Source organism: Gadus macrocephalus, chromosome 23 (genome assembly GCF_031168955.1).
Source record: "Gadus macrocephalus chromosome 23, ASM3116895v1".
Taxonomy (NCBI): Eukaryota; Metazoa; Chordata; class Actinopteri; order Gadiformes; family Gadidae; genus Gadus; species Gadus macrocephalus.
The window spans coordinates 17,926,742-17,945,240 of NC_082404.1; the positions used below are offsets into that span (position 1 = coordinate 17,926,742).

An 18,499-nucleotide genomic window follows, 5' to 3' on the forward strand; every position below is an offset into this window, starting at 1 on the left:
TCTCTCTCTCCCTCTCCCTCTCCCTCTCCCTCTCTCCCTCTCTCTCTCTCTCTCTCTCTCTCTCTCTCTCTCAGTGCTAGGGCTTGTCCAGGGAGCCGGGCTGCTACAGGAGACAACAGTGGTGTGCATTATGCATGTGGTCCAGACAGCCCAGGGAGAGAGACCGATGGTGATAATGCATGGCTCTCAGCATGCCCTCTGAGACTTGTGTGTGTTTCGGTATGTTTGCATGTGCATGTACTGTATATGTGTGTGTGTATGTGTGCATGCGTGTGTGCGTGGATCTATATATGTGCATGTGTATGTGTGTGTGCGTGTGTATGCGTGTGTGTGTGTGAGTGTGTGTGTGTGTGTTTGCATGTTGGGTGGATGTAGAGTGGTAGAACACATTTGTATGGGTAAAAAGGGTGAGTAAGAGTGACTGGGAGGTGATGGGAAGGGGGGGGGGTGTTGTGTGTGTGTCTGTGGGGGGGGGGGGGGGGGGGGGGTAGTGAGAGAAGGTTGAATTGAGGCAGTCAGGGAAAGATAGTGTGAGAGCGAGAGAGAGAGAGAGAGAGAGAGAGAGAGAGAGTTACAGACAGCAGGAGGAAGAGTGAGAGAACATAACAAAGGAAACGGAAGAAGGTGGGCGGAGAGAGAACGAGGGAGACATGGATGGAGAAATAGACGAAGAGAAAACGAGAAATAAAGCAAGAGAATGATGCAGCAAGAAAGAGGCTCTCTGTCTCTCACATTGAGAGAGACGGATCGAAGGAGCGCGAGAGAGCAAAAGAGAGAGAGAGTGAGGGAGAGAGAGCGAGCGAGAGAGAAAGCGAGAGAGAAAGCGAGAGACAGTGAGAGACAAAGAGAGAGAGGAACAGACTTAACGCCTGGGGACTTCTTATTGGTCAGAATGTTTCTCCTCCGCCCACCTGTCCCGGCCGTGAGCTCTCACACACGATGACCTCCTCGTCCGTGGCGACCTCCGGGGCGTTGTCGTTGACGTCCAGGAACCTGCGTCGTCACGGCAACCTGACTCAGGAGGCTGGGGTTGTCTGGAAGGATCAAGAGAGAGAGAGAGAGCCAGGGAAGTCAGGGAAGTCAGGGTGTGGGTTCGATCCCCAACGGCTCAGAGTGAACAAACGCTGACCGAAAGAGAATGATTTGATCGGACTAAACTATGACTAGTACTACAGTGGTCCAGCCCCGACCTAAACTATCCCTATAGTAGGGCAGAATGGTTCAGTGACTAGAGTGGGCGACCCCCAACCCAAAGCTACTGGCTTTGAACCCCAATTACCAACGCCAGCAAGCCTTGGAAAAGCATCTCTTATGCCGCTTTCACACCAAAAATAACCGAGAGCCAGTTCCGGGCTGGTGCTAGGGCCAGTTCCAAACTGGTTCCAGCCTTACCCCAGTTAAGAACCGGTTGGTTTCACACCTGCGAGAGCCAGCCACGGAGCCGGCGAGAGCAACGTCATGACGTCACTGCAAACGTTTGCTTACGTCTCCGCTTTACCAGCAACCCTCACAGTTTCAAACAACAAGAACAATGGTGGAACTTTTCTGGACCTCGGCAGAAGACCAAAATCCAAGGAGACAGGTTGTCTCCTCCACGGTCCACTGCGATTTTGTCTTAGCGTCCGTCGTTCACTTCGGTGATTTAAAAATGCCGCCCTTCGTTGGTCTTCCTGGGATAACCCCGCCCCCTGCCCCCTGCGTAAAAGCGGTTCTCGTTCTAGCCCAGCTCTAAAGTGGGGCCAGAGTTGAACCGGTTTTTAGGGGCCGGAGCCGGTTCTTTGGCGGTGTGAAACCAAAGCCCTGGCCCTAGCTCCGAACTGGCCCGGAACCGGCCCCGATTTTGCGGCGGTGTGAAAGGGGCATTAGAGGGTAAGTGAACCCCCAAATCCTTTTTTACAGGTGAAAATGGTTCTGTTTGGGTTACTTAAAGTCTTGGAGAACGTTTATGGTAATATTTTACCCAAATGTAATGAGGTAGACGAACAGGGAAATGGGTTATTGGTTTTGAATGCCCTCCACACTCGCTCTCGTTTAAACCAATGTTTCAGTTTTTTCTAAAGCTTTAAAGTAACGACTGCTCAGATCGCTTTTTTTTTTTACTTGTGGGCGGAAGTTCCCCTGTGACATAACCTTTAAGAAAAGGAAGAAAATCGAAAGACTGAAATGACTGTCCTATAGTGGAGAGGATGGTCTAATGGCTTGGCTGTACGATTCTCAGCAAAAGGTTCTCGGTATGAACCCCAATCTCCAGCGACTAACCAATAACCATCCACGACCGAAACTTCTCTGTTCAATCCCCTACGTCCACCGACTAACCCATAACCATCCACGACCAAAACAACTCACTCCTAGCTGCTCCGTGGACCGTTACTACATGTTGCTAAGTCTGGGTAAAAACCGCTACTGATCTCCACAGTAACAGCGGGCGAGACCTTAAAGCAGGCCTCCACCACTCCAAACCTCCCCACCATGGCCAGAAGCACCACGGATATCTGTTGAGTGGAACTCATTGTCCCAATTACACAACCCAGGCGCCTTTGGATCGTAATTGCAAAACAGGCAAAAGGCACTTAGGAGAGTATCACAGGAAGGGGGCACATGATAATTCATCACAGGAGAATCTTAAAAGGGTAACATTTTGGTGTTTCTAGTTTGTAGTGAATTGATTACACCCCCTTCCCCACCATCTCCTCAGCCAAAACTCTTTGTCGGCAGGAAGTAGTGAGCCGCATGCAGGAGAGAACTAATCATCGCCATCATCATCATCATCGCCATCATCATCATCATCATCATCATCATCATCATCATCATCATCATCATCATTGTGGCAGTTGTGGCAGAGATTTACAAACACAAGGTTTTACTGTCCGAGATAGTACTTCATACAAAGCACTTCATATATTTTATATTTGCTATGTAGTATGCGCTCTTATCCTCCGTCCTTATTAAGTCTTAAGGACTTAAGGAGTTTTAAATGGTTAGGGGCATCTCGCTCAGGGATGCCCACACACACACACACACACACACACACACACACACACACACACACACACACACACACACACACACACACACACACATCTATTCTAATATACATGGAGGTTAGGCAGGTGCTTAGAGATTGCCAGGACATTGGGAAGTACAGAGAGTCTTTCAGACCAAACACTAGCAGATCTCATAACTCTGTGAAGGGTTAGTGGTGGTGGGGGGAACGTTGTGAAGTACAATCACTCAGGGCCCTTCCTGAACTAAACCCTGAAAAGGTGCTATTCAAAGAGCATATGGTTAGGATGCAGCATTCAAAAATATAAGTAGTACAACTAGTAGTAGTTATAGTCTTTGCTGTATAATATTAAACATATTAATCTAATTATTAATATTATTGTTAGTAGTAGTAGCAGTAGTAATAGTAGGAGTAGTGGTAGTAGTAGTATCACGACATTGTACACAGTTTGCAGAAGTCCAGGAAGTGATGTGTTGTGTGTCTGAAGACAGACTGCAGCTTGTTAGAGAGGGCACTAGCTAGCTCCATAGACCGTCGCACACATCAATATCCCTTTCATTTCCTTCTTGCCTCGTTTTCCTCACTGTTCCACAGCAGCAGAAAAACAAAATAAATAGATTGTCAATCTTTAACGTCGCATAGTTTCAGGCTTCAGTACAGGATGTAAATAATACGGAAAATATTGATGCAGCAATACAACAACTATTTGCATCACACTTTTTCAACAAAAGTACAATGTACTGTTCCTTGTGGTGGTAGTGTTTGATTCCCAGCTGAAAGGTTATGTGTTCTGACCCCATCGTCCTCAGACTAGCTGTAGGTGTCCTTAAGAAAGACGCCCCAACGTAAGCTGAAAGTATTTAAATAAAACCCAGACAGACAATAACTTTGCAGACTTGAATTGTGCGGATGCATTTTACATTAACAAACTCAGCCCTCTAGTCAACGTCCCCTTCTCTGTGAGTCACCCACAGAAAGTCAAATAACACTTGACTAACATTCAGCCAGGATACATTTGGCTTTGAAGTCAAAAACTCAATTTGCCTAACGAGAAGAGGAGGTGCACACGGGTGGATTGAGTGTGGCAGCTGTGCTCCTTTGTAGCTGATTGTGGCTGTAGATACGTACGCAGGCTTTATCTGTCTCTGTCAGAGCTAATCTTCGCCACCACCGATTTGGAGACATGGAGGGGGAAATTAGGGTGAGCGAGGCGAGCCAAGTTAAAGTTAATGGTGCGTTCATTTTAAACTCTGTTGTATTGGAAACCTGCCGCCTTTACACACACACAAGCACACGTAAATATACACATACACATACATACACACACACACACACACACACACAGAGGGTAGGTCAAGCTGGTTGTCAACTAGATGATGAAGGGGGGCAGCTATCTTGTAGATTCATCATGATGTCACTAAATCTATAATCCATTTAATTGGGTTTGTTTTGTTTAACCAAATTTCGATTGATTTATATTCCGGTTCATTCATACGATGAGGACCCAGTGACGGTCCGGGCTATAATATAATCGTTGAGCTATATCAGGTCCAACAGAGACAATAAAACAAACCTACCAAAAACAAACCCAGCAGCAACATCATAATCCAGAATGTTGTGGAAGAATAACTGCCCTGATTACTGCCAATTTACGACACGCAATCCCTCCTTCTTTACGATTCCTCCTCTGTTTACTACCCGACCAGCTCTCTCCAAAACACAGCCTGGGACATCCGGCTCGGTTATTCACAAATCATTATGCCCCACAAAAACAGCACGCGTACACTGATGATTATCGACCAGGAGCAGCAGCAGCCTTTTCTTTGCAGATTAAAGAATACACTACCCATGAGGCCATTGTCTGTCGCCGCTAAGTGCTTATTTAACCCCAGGGTGGCGAGAGTGGCGCGTTCCCTCGAAGCAAACCGTAAGGGACACCGATGGCCGGGGTCCCGGCAAAAAACAGTTGGTCATTTTGTAAACAGCGATCATCCCCCGTTCATCTCCCTCAGCGTGAATAACTGTCACTTTCCACGTGGAACACGCCCCAAACGGAGGGAGAACAGCTTGGAGCGGGATTATAATACAAAAAACAAGAACTAAATAACGGTTTGTCTCATTTAGTGTCGTGGGGATTGGGGGGGCACTATACAGAGAAGTGACAGGAATCGCAGCTGTCTGTGTGTACGGCCATCTTCATCCACTTAACGGAAGCGCCGTGTGTTGTTGCCAAGGCGATCGGGACACAAGGCAGTTTTCTTAACGGACACAACCAACAGAGAAGAGGCTCTGGGTTCGCCTTCCTCAGCGGGGAACGAGCTGAGCTTCGAGAACGGCAGGAGGATGCTAACAGAAATAAATCCACTGCGTGCACGTCCAGCGGTACGTCTCTCACGGAAAACCGTGGACGAGCTCCGACGGAGCACGCTGCACGGCGGCGCACCTGCAGGCAACATGAGTCTGAGGAGCACGACCGCTGGAGTCTCGCGTGGCGTGGAATTATAGGCTTAAACCAGACAAACAGTAGTCTCCTCTCCAAGTATCCTCCTCGCCGAGTATTTCTGTTTCGTTTAGAGTGCTTCTGTGCGGAAAAACGTATCCTTCTTAGCCTCTGAGAGAGCGAGGGGCGTTGGGCGTCTGCATTCTTGAATACTAACAAGCGTCGGAGAAAAGAGGAGATAAGGAAGCATTAGCATGCAGGGCCTTCGTCGGCTGGTAAGGGATTTGCCTAATTGCGATTACAAATTAGCCAAGTTACTTGATAGGTATTCTTGGAGTCAGCAAGGGCTGGAGTGATTTAATTAATTTCCAACATAGCAGTGGAGGTAAAGGACATTGAAACAATTGAGACTAATTTGATTTGGTAGTTGATTATAATGGAAATAAACTCTATTCCATTCAAACACATTCTCATCAATATGTAAATGACTGGTCCACTTTTGGCACGCTTAATTGTTAATTTCACTATTTAGGCAAACAAAATTTGACCTTGTTTAGGTCGTAATAGCCTTCATGATATTACTATTAATGATGTTAATACAGTGATATATACTGTATCTTGAACAATGTCAGAACGACATTCAGCAACAAATGAAAAACTCAATCCAGTGCAACTACATTCCCCAGAGTCTTCTTCCCCTCAGTTGAATTCAAACGCTGTTTAAATGCACAAAAAAAAATAAAGAATGACATGTTCGGACAGCAACTGAAAGCGGACAAATGTCAGTTCTCGTGAGCATCTCATCCGATTCAATCAACCACAGTCCTCACCTCCTCGACTCCAGCTCTGACATTCAACGTCGACATTAATGGTTCATGCTTTCCCTCTCTCAGCCTAACGATGGGGGACAAACACTGGCTCTGCTCATTGGAGTGCCCGTTAAGGCAGAACAGACCCGTAACTAGAAGCTACTGTGCTGTAAATGTGACAATGAAAGTGTGAGCAGATGCACCGCCTCCCCCTAGCAGGTCCGACTGACCTACATAAGCAGACCGCAGCGGATGTGGCCATTAGGCCCACACAGTGAAACGCGGGCTAGTGCGGAGAGCGCTTTGGGAAAAAGTTTCACCTCAAACAAAGGTAGGGGCGGCGGTAGAGCTAGAGGAGGTAGAGTTGACTGGGCTTCAGCCTGAAGGCTCCTGACGAGCTGGCCGTCACCCTGCGTGGTGGACTCCGACGTCGGTGTGTGAATGAGTGAATTTGGATAAAGGCGTGAGCAAAATCCCCTAAAAGGTCAAATGTTAAATGTTAGGTAGCGAGCGTGGTTCCTAACGGAGTGTGATCTGTGGTTTTATTCACGCGACCTCTTTAGGTTTTTAATAAATTGTGTTTGAATATATTTAAGGATATGTATTATGAATACAGTGTGGAATTTATTCATCATCGTCACCGACGCTATGAACCCTCATCATTTACTTAATTTGTTATTTACCATAAGTTTGCCTTCCAGCCATGTTTTTCATTAAATCAAAACACACTTTGAATATAAAGTACAGCGAACAAAAGTACGCTGATCTGACCACTTGCAGTGCAATCTTTTATTAGTGAAGTGCTAACCTCCTATTTTACTAATGTGTAGTGAGGGCATGTGTGGCTGGGGAGTTTGACTCCGAGCCAACGGGTTCTGCATTTCAAACCCCAATTATAGCATGTATCCAAAATGACAAATTATTGTCTAGTTCTGTAACTTTTCAAGGACAAATACTGTGCCAGAACGTAAATGTCAAACGTGAACCTGTTATAATATGAATATTGTGACGTTCATTTGGTTCTGAAGTCAGTTCTAGGCAAAGCGATCAACGACAAAGAAGTGTTTTACCACATTGTGTGCGAAACATGTCAATTCAGTTGATTAGGACCAAAACAACTCTTACTCTGCAGGCTGCTGTGCGCCTCGGAGAATCATTACCGATTACCAACTCTACCCAGAGTGTCTCGCAGTCATCCAGGAACATGTACTGTGATGGAAAATCTACACGTTGTTACATTTTTCTTTATGATCTTAGGTTTTGTTTACTATTCCGTGTATGTTCTTGCCATCCTGCTCTCCTTCGGGTCGTCTAAAATGTAAACCTTTGTGGTTGGTGATGTAATCTGTTCTCACTCTGTTCCCGTGTTATCTTCTGTTGGTTTGGGCCTGTTCCTCAACCCCCTGGGGAGCGTCGGGAAACAAAGGGTTATATGGCACGGCCGCGACCCCTCGTATGACATCCTAAGGAACTTCAATCGATAGATTACCATCTGGTTAACAAAGGCTTTTGGTTTATTGGGGGACAGCTGCCCTCAAGAACCCGATCTAAGTGTATAAGAACTCCTGACTTTAGCCACTCAGTGGACTTCTCCTTGCGAACCTTTAGAGTATGAAGTAAAACGCAGGGCGAACTCCCATCTGAGGCCTCAGATTATTGAAGTGTATGCCAGTTATGTTGTTCGTTGATGCATGTTGTGATGTATCTTTGTTCGTACTTTTATCACAAATATATATGACCTCCAATTGCCTACAAGTATTGTGTGCTTTTTACATCTAAATATCTCATCTGTCTTAGACGCAAACTCTGATAGAGTAATTGCCACGACAGTACTGAAGGAGCAGGAAGGGGGTGAAGGGGTTGGCTAAGGCCATGGTGGGGAGGAGGGCGAACCCAGAACCTCTCCTCTGGAGTCTGAACACCAGTAACCACTCCACCATCCCGTCGTACGTTATGCAGCTAACTATATACAGTTGGGAGGGAGCGGGACACCCGATTCATTTTAATGAGCACAAATAAATCAATTGACCCCCCCCCCCCCCCCCCCCCCCTTTCTGGAGCAGAACCCACAACATGGCCGCCCGGCGATCTCCAGGGTGACGTTGTTTGTTTTGTCGAACCGTCCGTCCCATGACTCCCAGACAACAAGCGCGACACCCACGGCCACCTCATGTAACCTGTGTTTCAGCCAATCCCCGTCCCACTCACTACACCTTCACCGCTAACTGTAGTGTAACACACTGTGAGCCGGCTTCTCAGGGTAAACAACAACAACAACAACAAATAAATAGGCTGGCATTTGCGTAGCCGTGCTCCCTCGTGAGGGTTGTACTATTGAACTTAAATCGTCAAAGCTAAATGTTCTTAGTGAATATGCTGCTAACAGACAGGCTAATGCAATGCTACATTGTAATAATGTGGTTCAAAGTGTGAAAACAAGAGTTACCGTACTTCTTGAGAACTGTGTGGGTATCATCCACTTGACACCATAACACATTTTGTTATCTAGCAGCATTATATTTCTATTCTATTCAGGGCAGATTTCAAGAGCTTTTGGTAAAGACTAGATGTGATTTAAAAATATTTTTGAATCCTCTTATTCCATATGTGGATTGACATTTTGTGACTGATGTACACACAAGGTAACCAAAACACGCAACAACCAAAACAAAAACGCATGCACGCACGCCAAAAATACATACACACACACACACACACACACACGCAAGCACACATGCCGAACAAACACCCACACACGTCATACACACACACAAACGCTGAACATACACACGAACGCACGCACGCACGCCAAACTTAAACGCACGCACAAACACACACACACACAAGCACTCAATAAAATACATCAATAGGCAACCAACTAGCCTACAACAAAACTAAGCTTACTGAGGAAGAACTCAAAGATGCAACATTGTTGTTCACTGAGAGTTAAAACCTGTGAACAAAACGTACACAACTACAAACACACACACATTTGAACACAAACAGTCCCAGCGACCGTGCGCCACGCGTGGACCACGCGTGGACCACGCGGCGGGCATGTTGCGCGGCTGCGTTTGTGCGTCACGTCTGTTTGACGGTGAGGACTCGCTGGCGGTACTCACCAACCTCCGAGGCCATCACGGTGATGTTGTGCCACGGCTGGGCCTCCCGGTCCAGCGGCCCGGTGGTCCGGATCACCCCGCTGTCCGCGTCGATGGTGAAGTACCTCACCCCCTCCTCCCCCTCCCCCTCCTCCTCCTCGTCCTCGTTGGTGCCCATGAAGTACCTGTGGGCGGGAGGAGAGACGCACGGGTCACACCAGGGGGCAGGTCTTGGTGGGCTCTACAGGGGGTACTGCCAGGCCCGGAGACAAGGCGTGCTGTGAAATGCTGCAGGAGTCAACACATGATGCTTACATACTGCAGGGTTCTCACAGAACGTAGGGCCAGTTCTTGCTCCATTTCGATGCATATTCAATAATCGAATAATGCAATTGCCTATTTATGAACCTGCATCCGTTGGATACGTTGGATGACCCGCTGCGTGTGAAATGTTGCTCACATTGCTGACAATGCAGTTTATATAATTATATGATGCAACTCTTATATAAGTGTTGCATCATAATCGTGCCCTAAAACTATAAGCTGGTGTGGCCTGCATCTCTGGGAGGGATGCGGGTGTTCCTCAGCCCAAGAAGGTGGGTTGGCACTGGTTTAGGGTGTTCCCAGCACAGAGGAAAGGGGGACTTTGATTTCCACAAGGTAATCCGCTCATGATAAACAGGGATAATTATTATTTTTTTTCTCTTCTAGCGGCTTTCATATAACTCTTGTGAGCTAAGTGTGAAATTATTTATTTTTACTTTATCGCCATGTTGCTGCAAACTCCTAACAGCAATATGTCATCATCTCCAGAGAGACTGGAAATGCCAACTATGTTGGTATATTAGTGTTATGTCTCAGTACTCTCTAAGTAGCTTACCATTTCCCCCTATTTTATTACACTGCCTTGTGTTTTCACAATGATGAAATATGCTAATTCCTATAATTGCTTGTTCTACGCTCATAGACATTAAAAAGGCCATTGTTATTAAAGTAGTCCTATTCAAGAGCGCTCAGAAGTGTGTTCTTGCATATGTTGCATGCGTGTGTAAACACTGGCTTTATTGACCAACACCACATGAAGTTCTCCATTCATCTTTGAATTAGCTTAGCTCCCCTGGAGCTGGGAGGTAGAGCAGAGTAACCGGAAGGTTGCTAGTTCGATCCCCGGCTCCTCCAAGTTGAGTGTCGAGGTGTCCCTGAGAAAGACGCCTCACCCTGACTGCTCCCGACGAGCTGGCTGTCGCCCTGCATGGCTGACTCCGCCGTCGGTGTGTGAATGTGTGAATGAAAGGTTGTCTGTTGTCCCCTGAATGTAAATGTCACAAAGGAAGCCTCTCATTTGCTCTTCCAAGCTGTTCAAAACCCACTTGTAGGTCAAGAGTGGTTACCACAAACATTGCGTAATGATAGAAGCAGGACACTGGCCCTAATCTGGTTATGTTTACACCGTCACTGTAATGGTTCTCTGGCCCCAACCTAGTCATTAAACTAGATAAAAAAGAGCAGGGGCAATAACAAGGAGAGAAATTGGTTCAGCTTCTCTCAAGGGTGAAGCCATGAATGAACGTGTAGTTTGTATCTCCTAATTTATCTCCTAATGGCCTATTTACACCTTTAATTTGTGTACGCCTTCCCTGGAGAAAGCTAAGCAGACGCCTCTCAATTGACGTGGTCAAATACACGATGGATGTGGTTATGTTTTTATTTAATATTTTAGTATTTTGGCAATTTGTTTGCTTGTGTCGGTATCCTGCTAGCGCTTGTGGGCAAATTTAGCACAAGTGCGGTGGTACTTGACTCGATGCACCACTCAGCACCCAGCGAGGCTTTTTCAGTTGGAAAAGTCCGGTTTTCACGGAGCTGTCGCATTCCATAAGAGAGCGGAGTATCCCAGCGCAGGGACCACTTCTGCTACCCGCCATCGCATCAAATATGCATGCGTGCGTTTGCTTCGTCAAAACATTGCTGTCGAAACTGTGTCCACAGTTTAACAAGTTTGAATGGAAGAAAATATTCAAGCTTTATCCGAGTTTGTGTAGTCGTCAAAAGAGTTTACTTGGAACTCAAGTAAACTCTCATTTTGCGAGTGTAAAAAAAGCTAATATTTAACTTCTTAATATAATCAGGAAGTATGGCTTGTTACTGTATCGGAGAGCATTAAACTTTTGGAAATAACCGCCATTGTTGTGGACAATAATCACTACTTTGATTGGTAGAAGCAGCTTTATTGCCTTGGCAGTTGGTAGCTTGTTATGCTAAAAGCGGAAAGCTTTAGCTAAGGCGATGGTGCTGCGAAAAAAATACCAAAACAACATTATTAATTTCCTTAATTCAATTCATTTCCATGTAATACAGGATGTTTGCCCAGGACTAACGATAGGACCGATGTGTGTTAGCATATCATGATTTAATTTGCAACCATATTATTATTCTAAGTTTATTCCTTTTTAAACTAGGTGGGCGTAATCACAAGAATGTTGCTCTCAGTTCCTTTGAAAAAGTTTGAATATCTTCAGGATTTTTGGAGTATTTTGGAGTAGAAACTAAATACCCATTTGTATTTAATGCCATGCTTGGGGACATGGTGAGAGGCATCACATTAGTCTCAAATTCAGAGGCAGAATGTCGGCGGATGGTCTTCTGCTTGTTTTTAGAATTACCATGTTCTGTTTTTGGATTGCTGGATGATTGCCCAGGGCAATCATGGGAAATATTGGTTTTACGACAAAAAAAACGCTACACAGAGGTCCCTCACCCTGCCAGCGATTAATGAAACACGCGTGTCAAAACATAAAATGTAGAGTGTATTTTTTCCTTCTTCTCCTGACACACCCACTCCACTCTCGCGTCCTCCTGATGCTGCCACCCCCTGTTCTAACAAACAGGCCTTTTCCATTTCCAGAGCTGTAGGTGGAGATTTTGTGCAGTTCAGTCTTTAAGTAGGCGATTCGGTATTAGCATACGAAGGCAATCTGTGTTATTTTCGCCTTCCCAACTGTGGTGCGCTTTTGAATTCTCACAAATCATACATTTGAATCAACAAAACAAAAGCAGGAGAACACCGGTCCTGAGACTTGTTGCAGATGGAGGCATCTCGCTTTCCTTCGCTTCCTGTATGCTTCAAGCAATTATATCGCCGGTGGGGGAGTTTCATTATCACGTGAACATCTTAAATAGGTGTTCTGTGAACATGATATCGCTGATAATCCTTTGCCAGCCATGAAACAACTGCCAGCTCCATCTGAGAGATTAGATCAGTGTTCACGGTGAGTTGGGAGGAAATTCCTCCACCGCACGGGAAACGGGGTAAGCTCCGCATCACAGCCTCAAAGCTCTGGTTCTCCCAGATAATCAACTTTCTGATTCGTACTTGATGAGTCGTGAGCTGTGCGGGGTATCACCTTCATAAACAAGCAGTAAACCCAATGAAACCAGGTCGCAATGCATTTTACCCGCTTACATTTAATGCCAGACACAACGGCACACTCATTCAGGGGGATGTATCGAATAGGAGAAAACTCATAAGAGCTTTGAAATAATAAACACTTTAATAGAACTACGGGCCGACGTGTTGTCAAAACAACAGCCGCGAAAATAAAACCCAACGTCAGTCAACATAACAGGAATATCGGAATTAATTACACCCCGAGGACCGGCTGTTAAAAAAATAACGTCGATTAGCGGGTTGCTGTAATGGGTTTAGCGGGAACAGCCGCGCAGCCCGCGTCATTTGATACGTGGCTTAGCTTAGCCCTTTCCCGCCGTATCCGTTTAGTGTGACAGAGAGTACCCGAGATGGAATGACGGTTCAAACGTCTCTGTGTTCAGCCGAGCGGCGTGCGCACGGGAACGTCGAGACGTGAAGTGCCCCCGTCACAAACCCGACAACAGGACAACGCAAAAAAGGGAGACGAGGGGCGCGGGTTTGATCCCCGAGTGCCTTGTTCACCGGGAGGGAGATCTGCAGTACTCCTGTATACCGTTAGCCTCATAGGATCATTGTCTCAGAAATATTATGGCCAGATTGTGATCTAACCTAACTCTATCCTCCTGACGCTGCTGATTCACTGTGCCTCATTGGCTGTGACCTAAGCCAATCAGTATCTGCCATGTCATCTATTTGACTAAGGTATTTTTGTTGCATAATACAAGATGAAGCTTAAAATACCACTTTGGCTATTATGCTATGAGACCATGGATAAGTAGGTTGCATCTCATAGAAGTGGAATGGAGGAGGGGGAGGAGAATAGTTTGGTGGCATGGAGGTTTTTGACACCTGGCTGACAGTATCCTGTGTTCAATCCCCAATGTCCCCGGAGTAACCTGTAGTCCCAATGTCCCCGGAGTAACCTGTAGTCCTCCAAGAGCAGGATGCTATAGCTCCCCACCAGCTCCTTAATGACCCGTATCCAGATTCACTGTAAGTGTCTCTGGATGCAAACGTCTGCTAAATAACTAAAGACGAAGGTAGGGGGTGGACCTGCAGCATAACAATCGGAATCTGCATTCGCACGCAATCCTCCAGCAGCGAACAGAATCTAACTCTGTGGATAAAAGCAGCGCCTAAATAACACAAACAGTAAACAGGAATGTGATCTTCTGGGATATTTCCATATGGATATTAAACAGCCCCCCCCCCTCCTCCTCCAAAATGTTATCTTGCCATCACAGCACTTTGGTATATCAACAAAAGATCCGTTCCTTGCTCAAACCCTGGCGCCTCTCCTCTCCCATATTGAACACCGTTCATCACGTAGGGTGGCTCGTGGTAAGTGTTGAGCGAATCCGAAACAGTGGGGCCTCTTAAGGACGTGCCGGCGGGCAGCAGAGATATGGCCCTAATAAGACTGCACTTACTGCATGTAGGGGTGTCCCTGGGCGCGCCCAGCTCCGACAGAGGCACTCAAATACGACCCTGTAACACGTAATAGCGGCAGAAAATTGCCAACCATTGATGGATGAGAAGGTTCTCATCTAGGATTGCAGTGTTTGGGAATTTCCAAACTATTTTTGTCATTTGTTTGGGTGGGGGGTGAGGGAAGGGAGAAGGGAAAGGGAAGAAAAGGTGAGATGAGAGGGCGAAATCGATGCGGGCGGCGTAAGAGAAGCTTAAGAGTAATACCATGAAAGGGGATTCCTCTGCATAGCAAAACATGGGATTAATCCACTGGCTAATAACAGCTGGCTGTTTCTTTTCCCGTCTTTCGACAGACGTAATCGAGCATGTGTTTTCCGTGCATATAAATGCGTTAAGCTGTTGTAGTGCCCGGGGCCAACTCGTAGTCACTCGCGCCGAGCACGCATTCGTAACGTCTGTGGTGGAGGAAAAGAAACGAAAAAGAAACACGGCTGCAGGATGTTTATTTCTTATATCTTCATGGATTCACATTTGCTTTGATGGGAGTGTTGGGAGCTGGGGTCAGGTACATCGACCCCTTAAAGACTTCACATTGATCCAGCAGGAGAGGAATAAACTCTGAAGCACGCCTCTCCCCCCATCGCTCCGGCCGTTCTCCAAAGGCAGGGTTGGATTGGATTCCCGCCCCCCCCCATACGATCACAAAGGTATTTCACTGCAGAGCCCTTTTTTTTGTTGCAGCCTCTCGTATATTGTGGTGCCAATGAATCCACACAGCACATTTTCGTTCCCTTCCTTCTTTCCTTTCCTCCTTTTAGCACCATCGACCCAGAGGGAACAGCGAACACCTTAACCACGGCATTGAAAACTACCACTTTTGTGCCGCGATCGCCAAGGCAGTATGCTGACGCAGCAGAACCAAGCGGTCGCGGAGGGGACACTGGGGGGGGAGCAGCGGCGGCGACATTGTGTTTATTCTAAAGGGGACACCTACTTTACACCTGGCAGGTGAAAGAGGGGCCCCTTAATCTTAACAGTTTATTTTACTGTTCGCATCAAAGTGCTGGCACTGGACGCTCACTCACCGTACAAATACATCTAAACTGATTGCCCATGCCATTATCCGGTCGGAAAGCACTGCATCCTTTCGTTTTCCGGAAGGTGTCGGGAGAGTGGGGGGACGGGGGGGGGGACGGGGACGTGGCCAGACTCTATCAGTAGGCGGGGGGGGGGGGGGGGGGGGGGGGAAGCGGCGTGTAATAATAAGCCACTGGAGTTGACCACGGGGCATCACACCTGGCTCTTGCCACCTGGACCTCGCTAACTCCATTTATTCTCCACGAAATACATTCATGGCAGCGTAAATGGGGGGGACGGCTCTAGGGGTGGCGTGGTCAATTTCTGTGCCGACCCCCCCCCCCCTCTCCTCGACCCCCCCCCCCCCCGTGGACACGCCGCCGCTGGGCTAGCCTGTAGCCTCTAAGCCTAGCGTAGCTTTTTTTATCGCTCTTATTGGAATGGAATGGACCGCATTTATACAGCACTTTTCTAACCAGTGGCCACGCAAAGCGCTTCACAACACTGTACTACCTCACGTTCATCCATTCATGCACACATTCACACACCGACGGCAGAGTGAACCCTGCAAGGCGACAGCCAGCTCGTCAGGAGCAGTCGGGGAGAGGCGTCAGGGACACCGCGACACTAAGCTCGGAGGAGCCGGGGAACAGAACTAGCAACCTCCCGGTTACCAGCAGGACGGCTCGTCAGGACGGAGCAGTCAGGGCGAGGGCGTCTCGCTCGGGGACACCCCGACACTCGACACCTCGAAGCCGGGTTGAAACTAGAAACCTTCCAACCAGTTACCAGCCGACCCCGCTCTGACCTCCCGAGCCACATGGCGCCCCCCGCTGGCGGCGGCGGGACTCACCGCACGGGGCTGTTGCGGCTGTCGGGGTCGCGGGCGGTGACCGCGCCCACCTCGGTGCCGGGCGGCGCGTTCTCGTACACGTCCATGATGTAGTACTCCATGGAGAAGACGGGCGGCTCGTCCACGTCGCCCACGGTGAACTTGAGCGTGGCCGTGTCCTTGAAGGAGCCCAGGTAGGTGAAGCGCGGGTCAGTGTGCGTGTTGGTGCCCTCGATGTGCAGCGTGTACGTCTTCTTACGCTCGTAGTTCAGCGGCTGTGGAGACGTCAATGACTTTAGTTCATTCCATGCACGGTGAGTTCACTTGCTACAGCAGCCCATGTGATGTAGAAAGGTGCAATGATAAAAGAAAGAAAGTCAGAGTGCATTAAGCATAAGTACACGCGTAAAATAAATCACACATCGATTGGATAACCGTGCCATAGGGGCATAGATGTACAAGCCTTTAGTTTAGCGGCTGCGGATGAAAAGAAGTTAAGGTCGTCCCATGCATGAGAGGTTCACAGCAGCCCATTGAATATAAAAAAATGCAATACTAAAAGAATGACATTTATTGTATGTCTAACAAACGTACATAGAGAAAGAATCACACAGATTCCAATGCCATGCCAAAGGGGCGTAGATGTAAGAGCCTAAGGGTTACAAAACAGTTCACGCTAAAATGACCTTCAATACAGAATGAATTCTTCATTCACATGTTAAGTGGAAAGTGCACATTGTATTGAAGTATTTGGTGAAGACGAGAGGTTGGACGGGAAAAATGACGAAAAAGGTTGAGATGTCACTTTTTACCGCAACGGTTTAATGTGTTTGGAATATGAAGATAAAACCAAAACGTACAGGTTTAAGATATTACTTTTCTCGCCTATGCCGAGTGGTTCAGCTGCAGACACTTTTCTGTTCCCCAAAGAGACAACTTTGTTTTACTTAACGTCATGGCAGCTATGGGGTCAGACATCCTGCTCAGGAATGCCTTTAGATGGGCTTCAAACCCATAACCACTTACCACTGCACTATCCTACACCCACTTACTATTTATTTATTTAGCAGACACCTTGATCCAAAGCGACAGTGAGTGTCATTAAAGAGCTGTTGGGGTTAAGGCCTCATGCAACGTCTGCCATCATTGGCTGAGATTCGGACAATCAAATCCAGCAAATACCCTTATGATTTGTTCCCTCTTGTTACTCGTCCTTAATTGCATTTCCCTTTTCAAATGCATTTTCATTTATGACTAATGATAGGCCCACCCATCACTGTGTGAGTATATGAATTTGGGTAAATTAATTAATATGATAGAAGAACCTAATTAAGTACAGATGATCGAGAATGAATAAAAACAAATCTGCATTCGGTGCCGGTGTTATTAGCAGATCACCAGCGCGTCGGAATGCATTGGCATTTGGCAGATGCATTGATTTAATTTAGCTGGGTCCAGAGTGGGGATTTTGGCGGCTTTAGCAGAATACAATAAATAGATAATTAATACGACGACTATCCCTCAAGGAAACAAGAGACATCGAGAATATAAACAAGACAAGACGCGGAGACTGAAACTAACTCACGTCCAGCATGGCTCTGGGTTCTTTTCATTACCGCAAACTTGTCATTGTTTTTTTGCTCTCCTTTTAATAATTTGTTTATTATCATTTAATATGTCACACTCGAACCCCCTAGGAACAAAGATAACGACACAAAAAACAAAAAAGTACATAAAACACGCAATAACAGCACCGGAATAACACGCACGTCAGCGACAACACAATGGGTTTGTTGTTTGTTTGTTTGCGATGTTGTTGTTGTTTACCTTCTTGAGGCTGACGACGCCCTCCCGGCTGTCCCGGTCGGTGGCGATGGAGAAGGTGTTGGCGCCCTCTGAGTTGATGATGGTGTACTTGATCTCGGCATTCACCCCCAGGTCCTCGTCGTTGGCCTTGATCTTCGCCACCGGCTTCCCCACCGGGGCCGACTCGGGCACGTACTGGTGGTAGTTCTCTGGGGAGGCCAAGCGCTCGGGGTTAGCTGCTGGTTGGCCGACACAGGGTGTCCTATTGGCCACGCTATTGGCTATATAGGTCGATACCGATGTTCAAATGATACGATAGGTTGATACCAATGCTCAAACGATACGATAGGTCGATACAAATGTTCAAACAAAAACGATAGGTCGATACAGATGTGCAAACAATACTATAGGTTGATACCGATGTTCACTCATTACGATAGGTCGATACCAATGTTCAAGCGTTAGATAGGTCGGTACCGATGTTAAAACTGACACGATAAGTCGATACCGATGTTCGTACCATAAGATAGGCTTGTACTGATTTATTAATTTTTTAATAATTTGTCAAC

The 18,499-nt window shown here is 46.9% G+C and overlaps 1 protein-coding gene across 1 annotated transcript in view; it reads right to left on the reverse strand.

Moving 5' to 3' along the window:
* Nucleotides 1-872: 872 nt before the first annotated feature.
* Nucleotides 873-18,499, reverse strand: part of LOC132452518 (cadherin-18-like) — a 67,538-nt gene continuing 49,911 nt past the window's right edge. The window contains 5 exon segments of the mRNA XM_060045182.1: nucleotides 873-989; nucleotides 991-1,034; nucleotides 9,376-9,539; nucleotides 16,146-16,399; nucleotides 17,952-18,139. Coding sequence (XP_059901165.1) covers nucleotides 888-989; nucleotides 991-1,034; nucleotides 9,376-9,539; nucleotides 16,146-16,399; nucleotides 17,952-18,139 — 752 coding nt within the window. The 3' untranslated portion in view covers nucleotides 873-887.